The sequence below is a fragment of the Engystomops pustulosus genome, chromosome 4 (assembly GCF_040894005.1).
Source record: "Engystomops pustulosus chromosome 4, aEngPut4.maternal, whole genome shotgun sequence".
NCBI lineage: Eukaryota > Metazoa > Chordata > Amphibia > Anura > Leptodactylidae > Engystomops > Engystomops pustulosus.
In genome coordinates, this window is record NC_092414.1 from 144,081,380 (window position 1) to 144,105,911 (window position 24,532).

The 24,532-nt window shown below is 40.0% G+C and overlaps 1 protein-coding gene across 3 annotated transcripts in view; it reads right to left on the reverse strand.

Annotated features, from left to right (window-relative positions):
• LMAN1L (lectin, mannose binding 1 like) overlaps positions 1-19,598 on the reverse strand; it is a 35,513-nt gene extending 15,915 nt beyond the window's left edge. For all 3 annotated transcript variants that reach the window (XM_072147896.1, XM_072147894.1, XM_072147895.1), the window contains exons 1-11: positions 19,346-19,598; positions 18,818-18,972; positions 17,975-18,082; positions 17,423-17,484; positions 13,586-13,685; positions 10,200-10,323; positions 7,660-7,715; positions 6,802-6,919; positions 3,767-3,954; positions 2,211-2,278; positions 827-968 (exon numbers count right to left, since the gene is read on the reverse strand). In XM_072147896.1, the coding sequence (XP_072003997.1) occupies positions 827-968; positions 2,211-2,278; positions 3,767-3,954; positions 6,802-6,919; positions 7,660-7,715; positions 10,200-10,323; positions 13,586-13,685; positions 17,423-17,484; positions 17,975-18,082; positions 18,818-18,972; positions 19,346-19,565 (1,341 nt within the window). In that variant the 5' untranslated portion in view covers positions 19,566-19,598. The remainder of the gene's footprint in view (positions 1-826; positions 969-2,210; positions 2,279-3,766; positions 3,955-6,801; positions 6,920-7,659; positions 7,716-10,199; positions 10,324-13,585; positions 13,686-17,422; positions 17,485-17,974; positions 18,083-18,817; positions 18,973-19,345) is intronic.
• Between the last annotated feature and the right edge of the window lie 4,934 nt (positions 19,599-24,532).

Consider the following 24,532-nt stretch of genomic DNA (forward strand, 5'->3'; position numbering starts at 1 on the left):
TAGTGGTTTTAAGTTTACCAACTAAAGATACTATGACGAGGCAGTCCCTATTTAGTTTGTAAAACACGTGCAAACAGACTGATGCAGCAACCAACCGAGTAAGCTGAAGGCAGGGGCGTAACTATAGGGGCTGCAGAGGTTGCAGTCGCACCCGGGCCGAAGAGGTTTGGGGGGCCCTTATGGTGTCACTTTCCCATATGAGAAGACTATTACTATAAACCATACATTATAGTTGGGGGCCTGGAACAGACTTTGCACTGGGGCCCATCAGCTTCTAGTTACGCCACTGGGGAAGGGGGCTCCATTCAAAGGTCTGCTATGGGGCCCAGCCTCTGCTGGTTGCTCCCCTGTGTTTTGTGCATATGTAGTGTATGTGCTTATGTCTGTGAAAAGTATACATGAAATATGTGTATTCTGAAGAATAACATGCGGTATGGGGCTGGCAGCGAGGGTTTAGGTATATTGGGGGGTCCCGTTTCTAAGTTCGCACCGGGGTCTTGTTACGCCACTGGCTGAAGGCAAATATGCACCAACTGTTGTGGTGTTGGAGCTCCATGTTATATTTTGCAGGCATTCCCATAGAAAGTGAGTGGAGCAGGAGTACAGACACTACCTATCGATTGTGATAAATAGCGCTACTCTGGGTATATTATTTGCTCACCATGTAGCTCATATAAAATCCTGAGTTTGAAAAACAGAAACCTAACCATATTTTTCTTATGTGTATTCTCTACAGGAGCATGAAAAGGACGACTTACAATGTCCACACATGTATAGCATCTGCACGATTTATAATGAAAGAATTAGAAAACCAATATCCTCATACCGGGCTTTTCACAAGGCTCTGCAGGCTTTTCCTGATGTTGCTGAAATCCTCCTTTACTTCCTTTGCATTAGTTGGACCTTTGGTGGTGCTGGCTGGGCCCTTTGATGGTGACAAGTCGTTGGCAAGTTGTTTAATGTCTTTTCTGTGAATACAACCCAGCGCCATTATTATTTTTGGTATTTATACAGAAAACAGAATCTAGAATGTATGACAGATTGGTATCTGAGGGCTTAACCTAATGATAACAGTGTCCGCTGTGCTTTCGCAAAAAATGTTGACGGGTGATGTCCATGTTCATTCTTTATCCACATCCTCATTAATAGTAATATGTTTCTAATTTACTTTTTGCCCTACAACATTTGCCATCCATTTTTTTTGCTGAACCATTGACTTCTATGGAGGTCTGCATGCTGCAATTTTTTTCTCATTGTCTGCACATCTATGAAAAACGGATGAGTGAACAGAACCATAGAAATCAATGGGTCAGTATGTCATCCGCAAAAAAAAAAGGGATAGCATACTGACATCAAAGAAGCCCTTCTGAATGAGCCCTAGGACTACAAAGTAGCACTGTTTATATTTGAAAGCCTCTATTACTGTAGTGTCCATACAATAACTATAAGGTCATTACTGAAAGCCATCAATTAGATTGCGATTCTTCCCATGCCCTCATGTGTGAGTTCATTAGTGAGAAGAATAAGATCTCCAGAACAAGTCTTTCAGGCCTGTGGGTCACATAATGCCCAGATACTCAGAAAGGGCAATCCACTGTATGCCAAGACACTGCTGGGGAAAAGTCAGCGACCCACACATTACTATGTCAGAACACATTACACAGATTTTGCCACCAAGACATTATTAAAAGCGTAACATTGTTTTCCTTGGGGCTTAATGGACCCATGTAGATTACATTTTCATTTATAATTATGCTTCTAAATTTATAGATATAGTGCTGTTCTCTACATGAATCATAGGATACTGCGCTGCTAGCCAGAAGACAGGACCGTATAATAATTCTGCATTCTAAGTATCCACAATACATAGTTATATATGCAGCATGCAGAAGAGAAGCATTGCAGTACCCAGTAACAGAGTGACCCAGATTATAATGACCCATAATTAACAACGGTAATATTTCATTGGTGGCCCTCAAGTAAATGTAAAGGCAATTATAATATAGCCCAAAAAGTTCAATGCATCTTTCATTTAAAAAAAAGTTAATATTTTCTGGGAGGCTTAAAAGCCGCATTCACATATGCTTTCTTAATGTCATTACAAAACAGTGAATGACCTTCCAACATTGAGGACAACTAAATCCACATTCATCCTTCTGCAATCATAGTCTTATACTAGTCACAGGTGCCGAATATAGAAAATGACTCACTTGAGCTCTTTGATCATTGTCAGTAGATCTGGCATTCCATTCATGACAGTCTCAAGACTACTGTGCACCTACGAAACATGGCAGCCAATTGATACATAGAAATGTAAAAGGTAAAGGTACAGAAACGGAAATGCTGCTTGCAGCTTATATCTATGATGCTTTATGTGTCTATTGAAATCAATAAGCTTTAATGCTGAGACTTATTGCATTGTGCAGGGTCATAAAATGGTCACTTTTTTAAGAAGGGGGTCATAGAAAGACTAATCATAAAAACTAGATGCAAGTATTCTTTCATAGCAACAGCAATGGACTCAAATTAAAGATACCTTTTTACAATGTCCGCCAAGCCAAATCTGAAATGTTGCAATAAGTAGGTTTATGGTCCCAAATTTGTTTGCAAACAAGCAAATGAACATTTTTAATTCTGCATACAGTTTTTATACCGTATGAAACCCAGGGCATATTATTAATAGTACATCTGTATGAATGAGGTATAAGACCAGTGACAAAAACAGCAAAAATGCTGCCAAACTTTTTTAAAGGAAATTTTCAGATTATTATTTTTTCTTTTTGAGATGTTGAATATTAGGTTCTTCTGTAATAGCTAGAACAGATAGATGGTAAAGACAGGCAGTTGTTCTTGGTCTTGCAAACAATGAACAGGCATCATGTAAAACTGAGCTTTTCCTTCAGAGGTTGTATGTATGACTAGTCAAAGTGTATACATTATGATGGAAGTGATGGAATGAGTACTTCCAATTTTCTGGACACGTACCTACAGATTACCACTGATTGCTATTACCAATCGCTATTTTGTATTCCAAAGAGTAAAATCCCCTTAACCTAGGCAAACTGCTCATTGTTATCATTATATACTTGTTATACTTTTGTGTAACATGTGCTAGTTGTGGCCAATTAAATGGAATGAATGAAATACCTATATTTTCATCTATGTTCATGTTCTTGTTTAGAATTTGCAAATCGCAACATATCCACATGATACCAATGAAGAGTCCTGCCGACAAAATATTGCTAGTATAATGCAAATTTAAGCCCAGATATATTGACATATTGGTCATATATGTAACTTTATACACATATAATATGTATACAGTATGTGTACACCTATATAAGAATCGAACCATATAAAACTACATAGAGTGCATGTACATTACATGTAGGTGACATGGGAAAAATCAAGTATATTCCTTCAGATTATTTGCATGTCTCGTTTTAATACAGACAGCATACTCAAAAACATTTTATCCTGCGGAAAAAAAATACAGGAAACAAAACAGAAAACCCTTTCTCTAAGCTCTTAATCCTTCAAATCATAAGCGGTTTAAGACCACAGCATCTAAGTAATGAATGAACGAGTAAGTGAATGGGAGGGGGCATCTCATGAGCCAGAAACAGTCACAAAGAGTTTCCCTCTACAGGCGTCTGCTGTTGGACTAAGTTTACCTGACAAGCTTTATCCACAGTCTACATATGAAATTGTTGTAGCACCAGATACACAAATAATTTAATCACCCTAAATTCTGCCTTATACTCACATGCTCCTGGCTAACAGTGGTGGTCTCATTGACTTTAGAGCGACTTAAAATTCCTCGGTGCCTGGTCTGTTCCTCCAAAGTCATATTAAGTCTGTTTTTTAATATTCTTGTCTCCTCTAGCAGCCGATTCTGTCCTAAAATGATCATCTCTAGTTCCCGTTGATTGTCCGATGCAAACTCATTCCCATCTGAACATCATGAACCATAATAAGATAGTTAAGGTTATGGGGTAGAAAGTCACAGAAAAAAAATCAGGCAGTATTATAGTGTTTTTTTATATTTTATAAATCTTTTAGTATAACTTTTCACGGGACAACATTGAAGATATGACCATTTGACACAATGTAGTCAATGTATAAATTGTAAAAAAGCCATTAATGTGTAAAACACTGGCAACACACCTAAGTGAAAATGGGCAAATTGTGCCCTAGGTGTCATTATTTTGTTTGGTCACTATTATTTTCCAGCACTGCCTTAACTTTCTTGGGTATTGATTTCACTAGAGCTCTGGAGATGGACCTGGCCAAAATGGGCCACAAACTGTCCGTGGCCTGTTTTTGTACACAGCTGTGTGCACATAGCCTAAGTCAGGGTGAAGGGAATCCTGTAGGCCGAATAGCGCTACTAATAGAGTAGTCTACAAATCCTGCTGTTAACTATACGACGCGACTTCACAGTCAAATGGACAGCCCTGCAATTTATATTTATATATATTTTTATATTTATTATAAATTTGGTGCAAGTAATAGATGTTTCCTTTTGGGTCCACTAGGAGGTTTTTATTTTGGTCCACTAATAGAACATTGTAATAAGTTACCTCTCTTGTCTAATACCAAGGAATGCTAATATCATAGTGATTCTATTTAAGTTTTCCTCTGGGTCCATGTCTAAGCTTTCCTTCAGTTGCATGTCAGTTTGAATGTTGCGCAGCTTTTATACTCCCTTTTCTGTATCCACTCGTACATTCCCTTTAAGGTCCAGTTTTAGAAATTCTAGCTGTAACACAGTTCTCCTTTAGGTCCACCATAAATTTTACATCTGGTGGGTTTAAAAGGAAGTTTTCCTTCAGGTCCGACAGTAGGCTTCTATCCGGCTTCTGTTTCAGCGGACGGATATGGGAAGCCGTTCCCTTTGGAGTCTGATGTATTGTTCCGCCATCAGGTCCGTCTGAGAGGCGATCTATGATTGTCCTATGTAACAAATCAAAGCTTTCTCGCATACCCTGAACAAGATCTTGGAAGTTCACTAGACCTCTCTTTTCCACCTATTACCGTATATACTCGTGTATAAGCCGACTCGAGTATAAGCCGAGACCCCTAATTTTACCACTAAAAACTGGGAAAACCTATTGACTCGAATATAAGCCGAGGGTGGGAAATGCATTGGTCACAGCCCCAGTATATAGCTTGCCAGCCCCCTGTAGTATATAGCCTGCCAGCCCCCTGTAGTATATAGCCTGCCAGACCCCTGTAAAAGCCTGCCAGCCCCCTGCAGATGCCTGCCAGCCCCCTGCAGATGCCTGCAAGCCCCCTGTAGCAGCCTGCCAGCCCCCTGCAGATACCTGCCAGCCCCCTGCAGATACCTGCCAGCCCCCTGTAAGTAACAGCCTGCCAGCCCCCTGTAAGTAATAGCCTGCCAGCCCCCTGTAAGTTATAGCCTGCCAGCCCCCTGTAAGTAATAGCCTGCCAGCCCCCTGTAAGTAACAGCCTGCCAGCCCCCTGTAAGTAATAGCCTGCCAGCCCCCTGTAAGTTATAGCCTGCCAGCCCCCTGTAAGTAATAGCCTGCCCGCCCCTGTAAGTAATAGCCTGCCAGCCCCCTGTAAGTAATAGCCTGCCAGCCCCCTGTAAGTAATAGCCTGCCAGTCCTCTGTAGCAGCCTGTAAAAAAAAAACAAAAAAACTCGGTACTCACCATTCCGACGGCCCGAGCAGCGGCAGGTCCGCGGCAGCTACGCCTGCAGTGCCTCTTCTTACTTCATGCCGGCGCCAGGTCCGCGACGGCTCCGTGCCCTGGCGCCGGCACAAAGTAAGAAGAGGGACTGCAGACGGAGCTGGCGCGGACCTGCCGCTGCTCAGGCCGTCGGAATGGTGAGTACCGAGTTTTTTTTTTTGGTTGGTTTTTTTAATACCCGAGTATAAGCCGAGTGGGGAATTTTCAGCACAAAAATTGTGCTAAAAAACTCGGCTTATACTCGAGTATATACGGTATGTTTTGAGAGCACACTGTACCGTACCGTTCACAATGCACTTCTATGGTGTCCGTATCCTAGCGGCCTAGCATAAGGCCTCCATATATGGTTGTGTGAAAGAGGCCTAAGTCGAGGACCGCCTAAACAGTTTTTTGGGTGTTTGAAAGGAAACTAGCCTTACATTGTTGCTCTTTCAAACGTTGACACACTGTGGACTTGGAAAGTGAAATAAAGGCCATTTCAGGTCCCTTGAGAGATGACCAACTTTTGTGAAAACTGTGAAAAAGACGAAAGGGCCTATAGACTTTCTGAATGAATTGTAAATACCGTATATGTATTTTTTAACAGCATGGAAGGTGACATGAATTTCTGCAGGCCTTTGCCTCCTCCCTGCTGACAATAGCTGCACAGGCAGACAAAATCTAGTCATGTGAACAGCATCCTGGCAGTAAGTAATTTACAGTGTACAGTTATACGGACATAAGAGTGGATAGTGTAGGTTGAGTTATTAGGCTGAGAGAGGTCTGCACAAATGTTCTGTATGGTACATGATTATCTAGGAGAACTGTAAGGTTTTTCATGACTCATCTTTCCAATTAGGTCAGATGATATGGAGTGTGAAACAGACCACATGTAACAATATGATTATACTACTTACATTTTTTTCATTTATTTGCCAGCTACTTTTACATGATCTATTAATGAAAGCATGGTTGGGCAGTCACAGTACAGTATTGCCACACATTTTTCCTGAGACATTCTACTTCAAGTTGTCAAATATTTATGTAATGTTTGACAATTCTAGCTGAAAAAGTATCACAATGACGGAAAATGTGAAGATTCAAACCTTGGACAGGATTTTTCTTCTGGAAATCTTCCATGTTTTTTTCCATTTCTTTCTGAAATTCTTCATATTCTTTCTCAAACCTTTCCCTCTCTTCTTTTGGGATCTGAGCTCCTGGAGACTTTCATAGGAAACATTTGTAGTTTACACAGACTAGTAACATAAAAAATTTATTGGTCCAACATTACAGAATTATTTGTATTTCCATTACATTTGATGCTGCTGAAACTAACCTAAGCACTGCTGGATATACCTGCAATTACATGCCTATATCTCAGGTTTGGATATAATTGTAAAGGATATTCATTTTATTTAGGGCCTTATCCACAAGATTAAACCTTGAGGCTTTATGTCCCTTGCCTTATCATCCTCCTTTTCTGAAAATGATGTAATATTAACAGAATAAAGGGCACCAGTGGTGGACATTGTGCTATATGTCTGGCTACACTGCCAATGACAGAGCATCGAGTCGATTGCTCCCTGCTCTGAATTAGGCTGGGGTTGGGGTTTGCCTCAATTCCAGGGCCCCAAACATATGCTTGGTTTGCTATATGAGTAGATTTACCCCTGCAGGTCATTGCTGGATAGGGAAGAAAAGGAATAGTAGCAGCAGTGGATCAGCAATATAACTTGGACATCTGCATCACATTGATCACAGGATGATATAGACAAAGGAGGGAAACATACAGTTCTGAACAACAGTCCTCTACTATCTATGTCTACCTGTGCACAAGCATAGGCTTGAGGGTTTACATAGCTTCAAAAGCTTTGTCTTATAGTAGCAAAAGATGAAAAGATCAAAAAAATTGCTTGTAAATAGGCAAACTGTCAAAACTAATTTTATGGAAAATTTGACATTACCTCTTCCCAGGTTGCGCTTAGACTGTACACCATAAAAGAGAGGACATCATGGTCATCTACGAGATATAAGGGAGAGATATTCCATGTAGGTAAAAGTAATTGTGAAATAGGAATACTCATAGGAATATACTGGAGCTGGATAATACACCTTTTTAAATATGTGCTAGATATTGCTGAGGTGACAAACATTCAGAAATGGTAATCCTTATAAGAGAAACTTTAGGAGACACCATTCTGTCTAATGTAAAAAAACATAAAGGGGTGAACAGCGCCACCTAGTGCCCCACATAATGAGTAACAGCCCAAATGGCCTTTTTGCGCTCACATTTGGTTGTTGATGCTTCTTTCTACAGGTTCTTGGAATTATTTCTTTGCAATTAAGCTAGTTTAAATCTTTTAAAAAAAACTTATTGAACACTGGGTAAGATTAACTAATCTTGTCTAAGATTTACTGCAAACTTAAGACTAGTCTAAAATATGCCAGATTGATCCCATGGGTTAATGTTGGATAAAATCCAGTGTATCTTTTGACTGTTTAGCACAAATATATAACTTGCATTTTCCTGCTTCAATGGGGGTCATTTACTAAGGGCCCGAATCGCTATTTTTCGTCGGGTTTCCCAAAAATTACAGATTTGAGCCAAATTGCCCCGGGTTTTTGGCGCACGTGATTGAATTGTGGCGCATTGGCGCCGGAATGCGCACAACGGAAATGGGGGCGTGGCCATCGGAAAACCCAACGGATTCGGAAAAACCGCTGATTTTTTTTTAAAAAAATGTGTCGCTTGACACGCGCTTACCTGCACCCAAGATCGGACGCTTAACTCCAGCGGACTCCGGCGGACTTCAGCGCAGCAGCGACTCCTGGTAGACATCGGGCGCACTACCTTAGTGAATCACCAGAAGACCCGAATCCTCGACTGATAACGCGCCGCTGGATCGCGAATGGACCAGGTAAGTAAATGTGCCCCAATGTGTGCTTTACGATGCCCCTTTTAAGTCACCGTCCCTCATTTTGACAGGCCAAGCTGCCTCCTTGTTGTTCTAAGCACTATTGTTGGACATTGAAAAAAAGCACCTAAAACATTAATGTGTCGCACATTGTACCGGCTGTTTTTTTTAATCATTCAAAGCTTTATTGAAAATTGTATTAATGCAGGTATAAAAGTTTTTATTAATAAAAGTCCACTTAGTCTACTGGTCAGCTGGAGAGGGTCTGAACTTCTCTCCCATGTTACCTTTCAACTACCTTCCCCTTTAATTCGGAGTTTCCATGGTATCAACTGATTAGTATTCTTTGCTGCCGCCTACTTCCAAAAGGTATGTGATGTTTGTGATATGTTAAGGCATTTGTAATTTTTCTTGCAGAATCACAGTCTGATGATTTGTTTTGTGTCCTGGAAATCCCCAGAAAAGAGAGTCTATAAATTCTTGGGGGGTTGATGTTTGGTCAGTGGTCTTTTCTGCCTGTCAGCCCCTATCATGAGCCTCTGTGTGCTAATTCCACAGTGTCTGCCATATTGCTGCCCATGCAGCAGAGCCAATGTGGATCCTACTAGTTGGCCCTCCAACCACTGAACTAGGGCTGAGGTACTCTCAAATTCCTCCTCCACAGCTACCTAAACCATTGCCTTGTATATGCCTGCAGGAAGGACCACTTCCCAGTTGGTTACCTGCTGCTGTTTTTGACTGTGTGCCATTAAAGAAACTGTAAGTTATTTTCTACAAGATTTCTGTCTCCAATGTGATCACTCACCTTCTGCTTTTTAATCATGGAATATACCATGATTAAGACTACATTTAGTCTAAATTCGTCAGTGTAAAAGATGTATAGTATGTGCATTATAGATTTTTATTAATTATAATAAAGAAGAACCTTTTATTTGATTGAGTGCTGAAGCGCAACTTCCTCTTCTTCTTGCATCAACTTGCACGGACAAGGCCTGTTACTGTTGGCCAAGCCACCAAGACATATCCTGGTGTTAGGCCACAAGTACAGCCAGCCACTGAGGTCAGGCCCGGTGTGGTAACAAACAATCATAACCAATGAAACAGAGAACAGAGAGTTTCTTTGTACAAATACAGCCAGATCAGAGGTGGATTTGAAGCAAACCTATACTATATAAACAAAATATATCTTATAGGTAAATCATCCTGCATCCTAATGCCTATATTCAATCTTGTTAGCATTTCGGTAAACTAAGAGGCCCTGTGAACATTCTTGGACAGTTTCTTTTCCTCATGTATTGCTCTTGCCTTATAATATCATGCAAAATACAGCCGGAACACAAAAATGGTGCAAAGACTTAAGAATACACGTGCAAACTTTTTTGTTGTTGCAAACACAATAAGAAATCTGGGCCGATATGTTTATGATATGAGGAGTTGTATCTGAATTCAAGCTCAAGTATTCCTGCTTTATAACATACTGCCTGGAAAATGAATTACATTACTATAGCAACAATTTCCCTTTAATTTTTCCATGATAATACATTATGTGTGTAGAAATATAACAGTTACTGTGTATGTAGACAAATTACCTGCCAGCACTGATGTCGCTGCAGAGATTCCAAAATATCCAGTGGATGGGATCACCATATTGGGCACTTTGGCACACACCACATATGCACTCTTACTGGGAGAAAACCCAGTTTGTACAGCAATCTAAACAGACATGGTTGTTAATGAGGAATATGAGTATCAATGAAATATGTGAAGAGAATAGAACATGCCAGATAAACACTATATAGATTTTGTAATACATTATGTAGCATTTTATAACTAGTGGGGAGAACATGGGCTTTGGTTGTATCATTTATCATAGCAAAATTGCTGCATAATATAATAATTTTACGAACTAATTATAACCATCTGCTAAATGTCCACTAGGTGGCAGGATATGGAAGTAATAACTACTGTACATCATGGCCTGCAAAGGAGCCAAGCAGTATGGTTTGTGTTTAGCTAACAACATTATGGCTTAGTATTAGAGATGAGCGAGTATACTCGTCCGAGCTTGATGCTCGTTCGAGTATTAAGGTACTCGAGACGGCTCGTTGCTCGGACGAGTATTTCCCCTGCTCGAGATCGAGCATTTAATTAAAAAAACACAGTGAAGAACAATGAAGAATAGAATAAAAACAGTGAACACAGGATCATTTAAGTGAAAAACACAGTGAAGAACACAGTGAAGAATAGATTACAGATGTTCGGCACATCTGTTTACTTGTCGGAAGATACGCGCGGAACGGTGCGAACAAAATAGTATGTGAAGAACAATATATATGTGTGAAGAACACGGTGAGCAGCACAGAGACATGGGGCAGCGGCAGCACGGAGACATCGAGGGGCACGGGGAGACATCGAGGGGCACGGGGAGACATCGAGGGGCACGGGGAGACATCGAGGGGCACGGAGACATCGAGGGGCACGGAGACATCGAGGGGCACGGAGACATCGAGGGGCACGGAGACATCGAGGGGCACGGAGACATCGAGGGGCACGGAGACATCGAGGGGCACGGAGACATCGAGGGGCACGGGGAGACATCGAGGGGCACGGGGAGACATCGAGGGGCACGGAGACATCGAGGGGCACGGAGACATCGAGGGGCACGGAGACATCGAGGGGCACGGAGACATCGAGGGGCACGGAGACATCGAGGGGCACGGAGACATCGAGGGGCACGGAGACATCGAGGGGCACGGAAACATCGAGGGGCACGGAGACATCGAGGGGCACGGAGACATCGAGGGGCACGGAGACATCGAGGGGCACGGGGAGACATCGAGGGGCACGGAGACATCGAGGGGCACGGAGACATCGAGGGGCACGGAGACATCGGGGAGACTTCAGTGGAAGAAGAGCAGCGGATCCCGGGACAGCGTATCTCCCGACAAGTAAGCAGATGTGCCGAACATCTGTAATCTATTCTTCACTGTGTTTTTCACTTAAATGATCCTGTGTTCACTGTTTTTATTCTATTCTTCACTGTTCTTCACATCTGTTAACTTGTCGGGAGATAATATACGCGCGGAACAGTGAAGAATAGATTGCAGATGTTTGCATACATCTGCTAACTTATCAGAAGACATTCTTTTTCAATTAATTAACACATTTTATTCCCGAACCATGGTCCCTTTGAAAAATGCTCGAGTCTCCCATTGACTTCAATGGGGCTCGTTATTCGAGACGAGCACTCGAGCATCTGGAAAAGTTCGTCTCGAATAACGAGCACTCGAGCATTTTAGTGCTCGCTCATCTCTACTTAGTATCCTTACAGATGCATGGATTATATAAACATCTGTTTCATAGAAAAATAATAAGGGTTTTGGTTCAGGTCAAACAGATGTAAAGACAGAAAAGTGATACCATAGCAGCATTCTTGGCACCATACTAAAAATTATATTTCTAGATCATTGGGGGCTAGATTCATAAGGGGTTATATATCACAGATTTTGTCTGGCCTTTTTGACAAAAAAAAATTTGCACTGGACCATTTCTGCCACTTCAATATTTTGTCGTTAACATAGAACTACTTCTAGTGCAAAAAGTCGCAGCCACTTTAATGAATCTGACAGGCAGTGGAGCTCCAAAAACAGACATAGAACTGTCCCAAGAACCCAGACAAATGATAAATAACCCCCATTACAATTTATTATAATTTTCTGTTTCATATAAGTCAAGGACATAATAGGGCCAGTTCAGATGAAATGTGATCTACAGAGTCTGAACACAGTCATATGAAATGACTGCCATAAACTGGAGCTTAGGCCCCTTTTACATGGACATTGCGGGGATGTATATATATTTCCGGCCGCAAAGATGCTCTATTTTTTCACGTGTTTACAGCCGGGTGCCGTGCATCGCTATGGAGAAGGGATGGGTGAGTTATACTCTTCCCTTGCCTCCTTAGTGTGTGGCTGTATGCTCGCCCTGGCTACAACCAGGTGGGCATACGTCCATGTGAAAGAGGCCCTAGGCTGCTCCCCCCTCCCCTCTCCATAGTGAGGCATTGTGCCCAGCCATAAACACGGGAAAAGATCTTTTTCCTGTGCCTGGTACAATGACATGTGTGTGCTCAAAGTTCTGCAAATTTGTGGCCAGATATACGTCCCCACAATGTCCATGTGAAAGGAGCCTTACAGTGTATTGAACACCTACAGCAATATCAGTATTAAATAGCGCTGTAATAACGAGCTCTATGGTTGTAGTACAAACCATGATATACAATATGCAATATGATACACAGAGGGATTTTCACCATTTTGCCAGTTATGCAGCTGTCTTAAAGGGAACCTGTCAGCAGAAATTGACCTAATAAGTCATGACCAGTCTGTTTTGATGCAGATAAACACTTCCAGATCATGTTTCTTTCGTGGCTCAGTGTGGTGGCATCATCTAGAAAACCCACATTGAAGTGAGATGTAAAATTGTTGTATAAAGTCATGGAGGTGGAGATCTTAGTACTGAAGCTCTCTCTGCTTCTGATTGTCTCCTCTGCTGTGATTGAGAGGATGCACCAGACATCAGGAGAGCTGGTCACTTATATACCTGAAGCAGGGGCATTAGTTACAGTGAAGGGGAACTTCTGAGATCTCCACCCTCATTGCAGGGCTCTTGCCCAGGGCTCTTGGTTATACAACCAATTTACAACTCACTGATTTCTTGGTGTCCTGATGTCAGCACGCTGGTCCACAAAAGATACATAACCTGGAAGGTGTTAAGATGCCTGACAACATACTAGTAGTGGTTAATAGGTCCATTTCTGCTGACAGTCTCCTGTCAATTTTTTAGACATACAACATATTGTGAAATTGTGAATTGTGAAAACATTAGATCTCAAAAGTTTTTTACACAATAATGGGAGATCCATGAAATGTACACCTATTGTGCCAAGCATTACTGAATTGTCTAGCACACTTACTTGTAGAGTCCTTTTATAATATGTTATTTTTACCCTAAAAGGGCGCATTGTGTTCCTGAAATGTTCTACACAAGTGCCGAGTGCTTGACTTGATCCATCCCTGCAAAAAATACAAGACAACTTTTAAACATACAACATACGACATATGTGACATACAACTATACATGGTACTGTTTTTGGTATTAAAGGGGCTTTTCTAGTTTCATGCTATTGATGATCCATCCATTGATGGTCATAAATGTTCAGTCAACGGGGGATCTAACACTTAGAGGGAACCTGTCCTACTGTAGTTCCCTGCATGAAGATATTGAAATGAATCAGTGTCTCCTGTGAATTATAAAATGACCCCCAACTGTGCATCATAATCCTGTGAATTCAGCCGGCCGGGTGTTCCTGAGCTGAGATGAGTCAGACTGTAACACCCCCTTCCTTCTCTGTCCTCTTGTAAACATGCCCCCTGCACATATCATTCATACCCCTTTCTGTGCAGGAGCCATGCAGGGGGTGTGCAGGGAGCATATCTACCAGAGGACAGAGGAAAAAGGGGGGTGTTGTCTTTAACCCCTTTAAGGCACTATGACGTTTGGGAATGTCGTGGTGCGCTTCTATTTTCGGCCACCATGACGTTCCCCAATGTCATCTGGATCGCACAGGCTCAGAAACAGCGTCTGCAGGAGCAGAGCATTTGCTGACTGTTATAATACACTGCCATAGATCAGTGTATTCATCTCAACAAGTGATCAGATAATCACTTGTACAAGTGGGACTAAACACATCTCAGAATTTGTTGTGCAGTGTCTTACGAGTAGAGACACCCCACATGTCAATGTAAACTACTTTATGGGCCTGTGGCAGAGCGCAGAATGGAAGGAGGCATTGGGTTTTTAGAGGGCAGATTTTTGAAGACGTTGTTTTCAGGTGCCATTACAGATTTGAAAATTTCACGAGCTACGAGAACAGTAAACCTCCCCTATAAATGATCCTATTTTAGAAAGTACACCACCAAGAGAATTTATCAAGGTTTATATCGAGCTTTTAACCACCACAGATGTTTTATAGAAAGTCATTACATTGGCTCGTGTAAGTGAAAATCTTTTTCCAAAAAACCTTGCTTTGGTCCCTAGGAAGGAGCTTCTATTTGCAGATTTTGTAGGAACAGATTTCAGGTGATATGTCGAAAGGCTGAGCCCTAAGATTGTAGGGCAGTAAAAACCTCCAAAGAGTGGACATATTTTAAAAACTAGACCCTCTCAAGGATTGCAGTAATACTATATTTGGGTGCACAATACCCTGTTGTTTAACCTTTATTAGCTTTTTTGGGGGTGAGGTCCCAAAAAATATCTATTCAGTAACTCATTTTTAAATGTTTTTGTGTTTTATACACCAAATAGCATAGATTCTACTTACATTACTTGTGTTCTATGGGTCAGTACGGTTACTGCGATATCCCATTTATACAGCTTTTTTATGTTTAACTACAAAATAAAAACTAATTTGGAGAGAAAAATCCCTTGATGTTGCATTGCCATCTTCTAAGTGGTGCAATATTTATATTATTTTGTTGATTGAGGTGTTGTACGGCTTGATAAAAAGTACAAGTTATAGTTTTTATTGGTATCATGAAGGGGTAAATGTGACTTTTTTTATCACTTTTATGGTGTTTTTTTGTTAGGTTATATGCACAAAAATAATAATTTTTGCTGTGTTTTTTATTTTTATTTTTTAATAGTGGTTCAGTAATGATTTTATTTTTTGTACAAATTGTTACGGATGTGGCGATACCCAAAATGTGCTGTTTGTGTGGTGATTTTCACGTTTTATTCTCTTTGGGAGTTTTACGATATATGGGACATTCAGGGAACTTTCATTTTGTATTCATTTTTTTAATTGGGGCAAAGGCTTTAATAAATGTGAGCCAACTACTTTTTGTTTAATAATAGCCACATTCACAAGTCACATAGTGCATAGTGCAGCGTAAGTCTATACAAAATGTTCTGCAACAGATCCTAGTTCTCAACACCCTGGCATTCCAGCTAATCGTATTCAGAGGCAGACACAATACTGTGGATACAGTCCACATCATACGCTGGCATTCCCAAGCTGGAAAGGGTCATTACAGCATGATCTTGTAGCCTTGTAGTAATAGAAAAAATACTAAAATGTGAAACTGTGTATGTATTTTGCAGTACAGTGAGGTTTTACAGCAAGGGTTAACAGATGTTCTTAATTTCAAGCAAAGAAGACAGTGCGCACTTCTGCACATATGTGCGTGGGGACATTATAACTTGGAGGGAATAGAGGGAACAGCCATATGGCGTGTGTTCCGCTCTCTAAGGAGGGAGCATGAGGCTGCACCTAACAAATATGCAGAAATAAACAGAGGCTAAAATATTCATGATGATGTTTCTTCTTTTCTTTCTGCTTTTAATTTTAGATAATATGTGAGATTGCAATTCGTTCTATTTTTCATTTGTGACGAATAAATTGCTGCACAATCTGATATTCAGGATTGTACTTATGTGTACACTGGTAGGAAATTAGGAGTAGCACCTCTGCAGGCGTTCCAGCCTTGCTTTGAAGGTTCGGTCACATGTGGTGTTGTGCATGCGTTTTACATGTGTGTTTGGCTGGTTTTTCTTCATTGCTGGTAGTGTAAAGCAGCTGTGATTACATTTTCACAGCTTCTTACATTTCCACCAACAAAGAAAATATCTTTCAAAGCAGCCAAAAGCATGGTAACATGTAAAACACGCGTTTCTGCAATGCATTAAAAACACCACGTGGGACAGCACCTGAAAGAAAAAAAAAGTGTGGTTAACTGGCCACAAAATCTGCAAGTTAGCAGCTTTATGAAGCCACACTCCTATGCAAATAGGGAAAGTTGGACTAAATTTGTACCATATTGAGAATCTACCAAGAAATTCAGTGGGTACGGAAATAATTCAGACCCCTTTAAATTTTTCACTCTTTGTTTCATTGCAGCCAAATGGTAAGATCAAAGAAGTTTTATTTGCTCATAAATGTACACTCTGCACATGAAGGAATCCCAGACTATAAGAAATAAAATTCTATAGGGGTGTTTTCCAGATGCAGGGACAGAACAACTGGCTGCAACTGAAGGAAAGATGAATGTGGCCAAGTATAGAGTTATCCTGTAAAACTTTTTCTAGAGTGCTCTGGACCTCAGACTGGGCAGAATGTCCACCTTCCAACAAGACAATGATCCTAAGCAAAAGGTTAAAATAACAAAGTAGTGGCTTCAGAACAACTCTGTGACCATTTCTGACTGGCCCATCCAGAGCCCTGACCTAAACCAAATTGAGCATCTCTGGAGAGACTTGAAAATGGCTTCCACCAACGTTCACCATCCAACCTGAGGGAACGGGACTGGATCCCCAAATGCAGGTGTGAGAAACTTGTTGTATCAATTTCAAGACAACTTTTACAAGGTTGTATATTAATGAGCAAAAAAAAAACAATTGGCTTCAATAAAAGAAAGAGTGAAAAATTTAAAGGGGTCTGAATACTTTTCACACCCACTGTATAGAGTTTTCTATGTGGGCTCTTATATATGTCCAAAATCAGTGGGTATATTTCAGGTGATGCATGGAGATTTCTATAAAACCTCCCTCCATGGAGATCAAGCTCTCCATTATGGAACCAATTTAATAAAATGCTATGTCTTACTGCAGTACGATTTCTGTAAAGAATATAGAAGAAGAGCAATATTAAATAAACATATTAGTTTATGTACTGTAAATTCTTCCATTTACAATCTTGAACAAGTTCCATTGAGTCAACATATATAGAACATTGTTATATCGTAACAGAACTTACCGCAAGTGGTCATATTGAAGTTTGCCATTGTTGCCCACAATAACTATAGCAGGATTATTTCCCTAGTGGAAAATATTGAAAATATTAAATGGCTGTTGAGATATCAAGTCAATGAAATGTATGTATAAAGCAAACTGACTTAACAGAGTGACTACATTGGATGAATGTATAATCGTAGATATATTTTTACACAGATACTAGCCTTTAGCAGGGCATTTTGGTTACAGGGAGGCCATACAGTCATATTTCAGGTTCAAACACATGATATGGTAGACAAAGCTGGGCACCAGGTATATCTTGCTATAACTGGCAGCTTATGTAGTACATCAACAAACTAGGAATAAATGGTGTATACTGCTGGTGTACGAATGACTGATCCTGAGTAAGAAGCAGGGAGACACCACTGAAACCTTGAAAAAGCATAACATTATTACAGCAATCCTAACAAAGCCAGCAAAATTATGCGTTTTAGGTAATGTTCGTAACGGAGCCTGTGGAACATGGAATGCTTAAAACTATGTTGATTTGTGTACATGCATCTGTTAGACTTACCAAAGAATCATGATCAAATGTGTCAAAAATGATTGCTACTCCATCCCAAAGATCCGCAGAACCATATACTGGACCCAGTTCTCCTTTTTCCCGGGTATACCAAAAGGCCTAAAAGAAATGCTGTATCACTATATGGTGCATGATACCACACTGAAACTTTTCTGCATATTTTCAAGCTAAATTTGTTCATTTCAGAAATGTATAATGCCTTCAACTACTCTTCTTATTAACAGCTGAGAAAATTGTAATATCCAACACTTAAGTGGTGTAAACGTGGCCTAACGATATACAGGCATATCAGCCCTAGTAGGGTACAGCTATGCTCTGGGATTACACCATAGATACTGGGGGGGGGGGGGGGGGGGGAGAGTGTGGTGAGTGTGCAGCTGCCAGAAAGGAACTCTGTCCATGCCCACCCTTACCTCCCTCACCACCCACTTGGCATGGAGGAAGCATAATGGGAGAAATAAAAGTAATTACTGGCGGTGTGTAATAGCGATTATTTCAGGGTTTGTACACCAGAAAACTGGCATACAAGCCAGTCACAGACTCACCAGGAAATCAATAAGGAGATTTTAATTACAGCAGAGGCAAAATGATTGTAAAGTACAACAACAGACTACTATATGGATCATCAAGTTACCAGCACACATAAGGGGGAACCTAGAAAATCTCTCTAAAAATTAATTATCCCACCCTTGTATCCATTATGTTAAATGCATAAAATATTAATCTTCTGATTTGTTCTTTGTAATGTAATATAGTTGTATATGTCCCCTATGATTTGTAAAGCGCTACAGAATTTGATGGCGCTATATAAATAAAGATTATTATTATTATTACCAGTCCCTCAGCTCCATCACGTCCATGACCAGAGATTCTTATAGACATTTCCACCTCCCAGTGTGGAAAAGAGGAGTTATTTGTAGTCCACATTGAACCTTTGAGATGTTTCAGTGATGAAACAAGGCGAACTTCATCAGGACCAGAAATTGCATCTACAAAAAAAATTATATATACTTTATATATGAGACACTTAACCACAGAGTGAATGATAGTATTACACATGCAATACATACTCCACAATTACTATGTCATCTCAATGTAGTTGTATTTTTTTGTAGGCACGGCACATACACACATACTATAAACACTTGGGCCCAAATTGAATTATTTTGTTTTAGTTATATTTTACTTTGCTGGTTTTTCTTAAGCTTATCTGCTTACAAATGTATTACAAGCCACTTACTAAATGTCACATATTTTTAGTAGAAAGTGATTCTTTCAGTGCAGTTTATGCTAAAGGAAGTTTTTTCATTCTCTACTAAAATATTAATATAGATTTAATAAAAGTGGTTTAAAATACTTTACCTCCATATGTTTCCCAGAAGGGTATAGTTCCATCAGGGAGGGTGACGTGTGGACCCTTAAAACTGTACTTGTATTCAAACCTTTGGTGAGCCGGTACATCCTGTGCTAAGAGACAAGGCGAAAAAAGGGACAGAAACAATAGCCAAACAGGCAAACACATCTGTAGCACAACTGTGGAAAGCATTGGACTGTGACCCGAGGAGAACCACACTAGCCACATGAGGCAGAGAGCACAAGGACAATGCTGACTATAGAAGCAAACCCGGCAACTGCTGATTGGGTAAAGGACACGTTGATAAGTGAGCAGAAATGGAGCAGCTGGATATTCCCACACATGGATACGTTCAGTCAAAAGCTACACAGTCATTTTTATTTCAACTGAAGTATAGAGAGTTATCTTTACATAGAAATATTACAAAATATCATTAGGCTTAGTTTAGTTGCAAGTCTGTATTATATATTATTAAAAATATAATTTTATTATCTGAATGAAGGAAAGCTGAGTATAAGAGATGGTCAAATGGATTTATTTCATTTTTAATACAGATTTTAGTGCACTCCCACTCAGAAATCTACAATTACCCTTTGGTTCTGCTTCCCAGCATTTTAAAAGGGAATATGCAACATAATTTATATAGTGCAAACTTGAAATCCATGACACAAAAAAAGAAGCAACATGTAAATTATTAGTGAAGTTTTTGTGCTGTAACCACAACGTGTGGCACGTCTAAATCTAAGACTGATCCTTGGACACTCCACAGGCATCCTGCTTACCTTTAAACCATGGGAATATGTCCTTAAAATTCCAGCTTAAAGTCACTTTTAAATTATGAACTGAACTGTTCGAATAGTTCTCTAATGTAATGTTAGGATCTAAACCTGTGTGGAAATCAAACTCTACAGTTGGAGGTATGTTATGGATAATTTAGGGAGGGTACACATGCAAATTGACACAAAAACTTCAAATAGTAGAACATTTTCCCACATTTGTCCACATTTTTAACCCCTGGATGACTTTGCCCTTTTTCGTTTCTATTTTTGTTCCCCACCGTCAAAATTCTTCTTTAATAAATTCTTTATTTTTCCATGTGCAGAGCTGTGTATGAGGATTGTTTTCTGTGTTACAAATTGTACTTTATAGTGATGGTATATAATATTCCATGCCGTCTTCTGGGAAACTTGTAGGTTCTCTATTTCTGCCTTTTACTTTTCATTCCAATTGACACCTCCACCTCTTTTGGTTGGTACGACCATGGGGATTTCCAAATTTATATAGATTTTAAAATGTTTTAATAGATTTTTTAAAAATTAAAACCTTTAGTATAAAAAATAAATTCTTAAATTTGCCATCCTTTAGGCACCTAAAACTTTTTCATACTACAGTATACAGTGTGTATGTGTATGGTCTAATTTTTTTCGGAATGAGATGACGTTTTCATTGCTGCTCTTTTGGGGACTCTACGATGTTTTTATAACTTTTTATTAAAATCTATAGTGAAAAGGTGGTGATTTGAACATTTGGGTGCTATTTTGCTTTACAGGGTTCAATACTGGGAATAACTGTTTTTATTTTGAGAGAGGGTCCCTGATCGCTTCTACTATATAGGGAAGGAATTTATGAAATACCGGGACTTACATTACTGGCATTGCTTACATACTGTTAGGCATAAGGGTAGGATATTTAAGTGATATGGGCAAGAAAGTAATGAACATAGTAACAGGTCACATTATACAGGTTTGTAAATTTTTTTACACAGAGTAACTCCCCTCTACCGATCCAGATGACTTAACTGGTTTGAGAAACTGCCCAAAAATGCTTTTATGCTTGTAAACAAATCTATACATGAAAGCATTATGCACACTAGAGTAGCTCTATGAAATAAACATCTGTCTAGCTCCAATAAAGGACTCTCAATAAAATATTACACTTCTAAGGTCCATGAAAATGTTTTTTCCTGCCATAAACACATTATTTTATTTGCAATGTATATGTTGTTTCTATTGTTATAAAATGTTTCAATAAAAAAATACTAATCGCTATCAAACGTTATACTGGTTCCAGCCATAAAATGTAATGATGCGGAACTTAGGAGCTTCATTTGCCCCACATCAAACTTTGCATGCTGGCCATGTAAATATCACACCTGAGCCACCTCCGCTACCGCACGCAAGAGGGGTAACTCACTGTCGCCTCTACTAGCCCATGACTAGGACAGCAGACTCTGAAATCCTGACAAGCAGTCCTACTCCATACATCTCTTCAGTCAACCATTCTGCTCTATCCTGCGAAGGTGTATAGCAGTAGGATCTAGGCCCTTCTTTCTCAGAGGTACTGCAGCCCTATCATATTGTATCTCACCATAAATGCTTTTGTCTGAAAGATACACCCAAACACTACCAGAAGACAGGTGTATATAACCGTTTGAGAATCTTGTTTTGTACTAACATATTTTGATAGTTTGCAATCGAAAATTGTGGGATCTTCATTTAACTTTCGGCAAGTTAATCTCTCTGAAACTAGAGCTATTAGCACTAAAAGGATGATGCCCCCACACTATGTTCCCCCAAAAGCAATCCACCTGAAGAGAATAAAGGGGACTCGTATACAAGCTCTCAACATAGTCAGAGGGTGCATGTTAATTACAACAAGCTTGCTAAAGAGGTAGCAAAAAAAAAATAGCCCCAGCAATCTGGAAGGGGTGTCCACCGCCATTTCAGACACCCTCCTTGCTAAACAAACAAGAGTGGATTCCCACAGTTGCAAGATCACAGAAGCAGAGCACAGAATTGCAACCTTAGAGGATGACTTAGCTGATCACTAAGCTGAATACAGATGGTTGTGAAAACATTTTTGAATGGTGATTGGTGGGTCTACCAAAGTTAACAGATAGCCTTGAGGCCGAAACTATGTTACCTCAATTACTAGGTCTAACTGGTCCCTTTAAGGTTGAGACAATGCACAGGATTGGTCCACGAGACCTTGGCAGTTCCCCTCTATTCAACCATCGGGAAGACATGATTGCCAGAGTCAGACGACTGGCGAAATGATCACGGGCGGCCTATCAGACACTCTGTTCTCCTCTCGCCATTCGCGAAATACTTCACTGACCTTACCCGCAAGCTGAGAGACTTAAACTACACATGTTCTTAATTATTCTGGAAACAACGGAAGTGCCAGGTTCTCTACCCAGTGACTCTTAAGGTCACTCAGTACTGCACTGATCCTCTCTGGCAGAAAGCATCATAGAAGGGCTGCAAGTCTGGAAAGACTTTGGGGATCCTATAGGCCAATCTTCTGCTTCTCCAGAGGACTTCACTTCATCAACTCTTAGATCTCGTCCACCTTCATGACAGCAAAGTCCACTGAAAAGCTCTCAATGCACCTAAAATGTGGTTCTTCTCTCCAGTTAACTTGAACTGCTCGCACCAAGAGACACTTGGATATTGACCTCTTGATTATAAGGACATTACTTTTCAAGCACACGGTTTCTCTGGTATATTTATTCTTTTTAAACATAGCAAGGTGACCTCAGGTATAAATATAAATAATTCTGGCAAAGGGGTTTGGTAGATTGTTGCTATTATGGTAGCTATTGAAGTCCATGGCTGTGTGATATCTCTTCCTGCATTGTGAGGTGTTAACAATAGTAACTAATTTGGTCTCAGATATAATTTTTATTTTATATTGTTAGAAGATATTACTACAGTATTCTAATGTGCAACCAGGACAGGACCAGGACAGAATCCCAATGTCGTGACAATAATAACATGACAATAATAACATGGAACGTAAAGGGTCTTCATTCTTCCCAGAGAAACGTTCCTTTAAACATTCTCATCTTAAATGCCTCCATGCTGAGCATTTACCGGTATTCAGGAATCTCATTTAAATGACATGATTCTGAAACCCGCAGGAGAGGAAGAGTCCTCATAATTTTAAGCAAAATGGCACCTATGTCTGTGCTTTTCCGTGAAATATCAGAAGACAAAGATATTATATATAAATTATCAGACACCCCAGTAGGAGAACTGAATTTTTTCAATGTATATGTTCCTAACACTGAATAACGCCCTTTCAATAACTCACTTGTGTCTGGTATTGCAAATGACTCCTCCCCTTGTGTGGTTTTAGCAGAAGACTGTAATCAGGCCATGTTCAGCAGAAGACAGATTGGGGACCCCTTACAAGGTTCAAGTTGTGAATATACCCCTGTCTGATTTACTTCAACTTACTACTGAACTAGGTCTGGCAGACTCCTGGAGACATCTCCACCCAGATGACGAGAATTTTCCTTCATTCCTGGTCTAGACTTGTTTACATATTTGCCTGCTGCATAGTATGATCTCTGTAGATATAGGCCAATTGATCATTTTTGTTTACTCCCCTGTCTCCATAGAACACTATGGTGGGCACTTATCCCCCAGGTTCAGATTATATTTGAGATTTTCCACCCATTTAACCCGAGACTACCAGTTTGTACAACTTCTCAAGGGCCGGTAAATTAAATTCGTAGCCCAAATTACTTCTGAAACAAATTTGCCTACTTCCTGGGAAGGGGCTCAAGTGACCTTGCAGGAAAGAATAATGGGTTGAGACGCAACACAGAAGAAATTAGCCAAGAAGAGATACGATGCTAGCAGAAGGGCATTCAGAACAGTATATTCTATGTATCAGGCATCCCCAACCGATGAAATCTATAGTAGATTAAAAAGAAAATGTAATTGTACAATTTGAGGCGCAACATTTTAGATTCGACAAGTCGAGGAGGACTAATTAGGTTGAGACCCAGTCATCACTTCCACAAACTAACACCAAAGATTAAATTCATAGAGACCCACATAATGTCTTTTATGTAATTGAGACCTTCAGTGGGTATGGAAAGTATTCAGACCCCTTAGATTTTTTAACTTTTTTGCTCATCAATGTACAGTCTACCCCCATATTGAAAAAAAGAAAATGTAAATATTTTTGCTAATTTATTTAACAAGAAAAACTAAAATATCACATGGTCATAACTTTTCAGACCATTTGCTGTGATACTCATATTTTACTCACCTGCTGTGTTTAATTAAACTGATTGGACTTGATTAGGAATGGCACACACCAGTCTATATTAGACCTAACAGCGAATGTCAGAACACACGAGAATCATTAGGTCTAAGGGACCTACCAAGGAGCAGATTTTT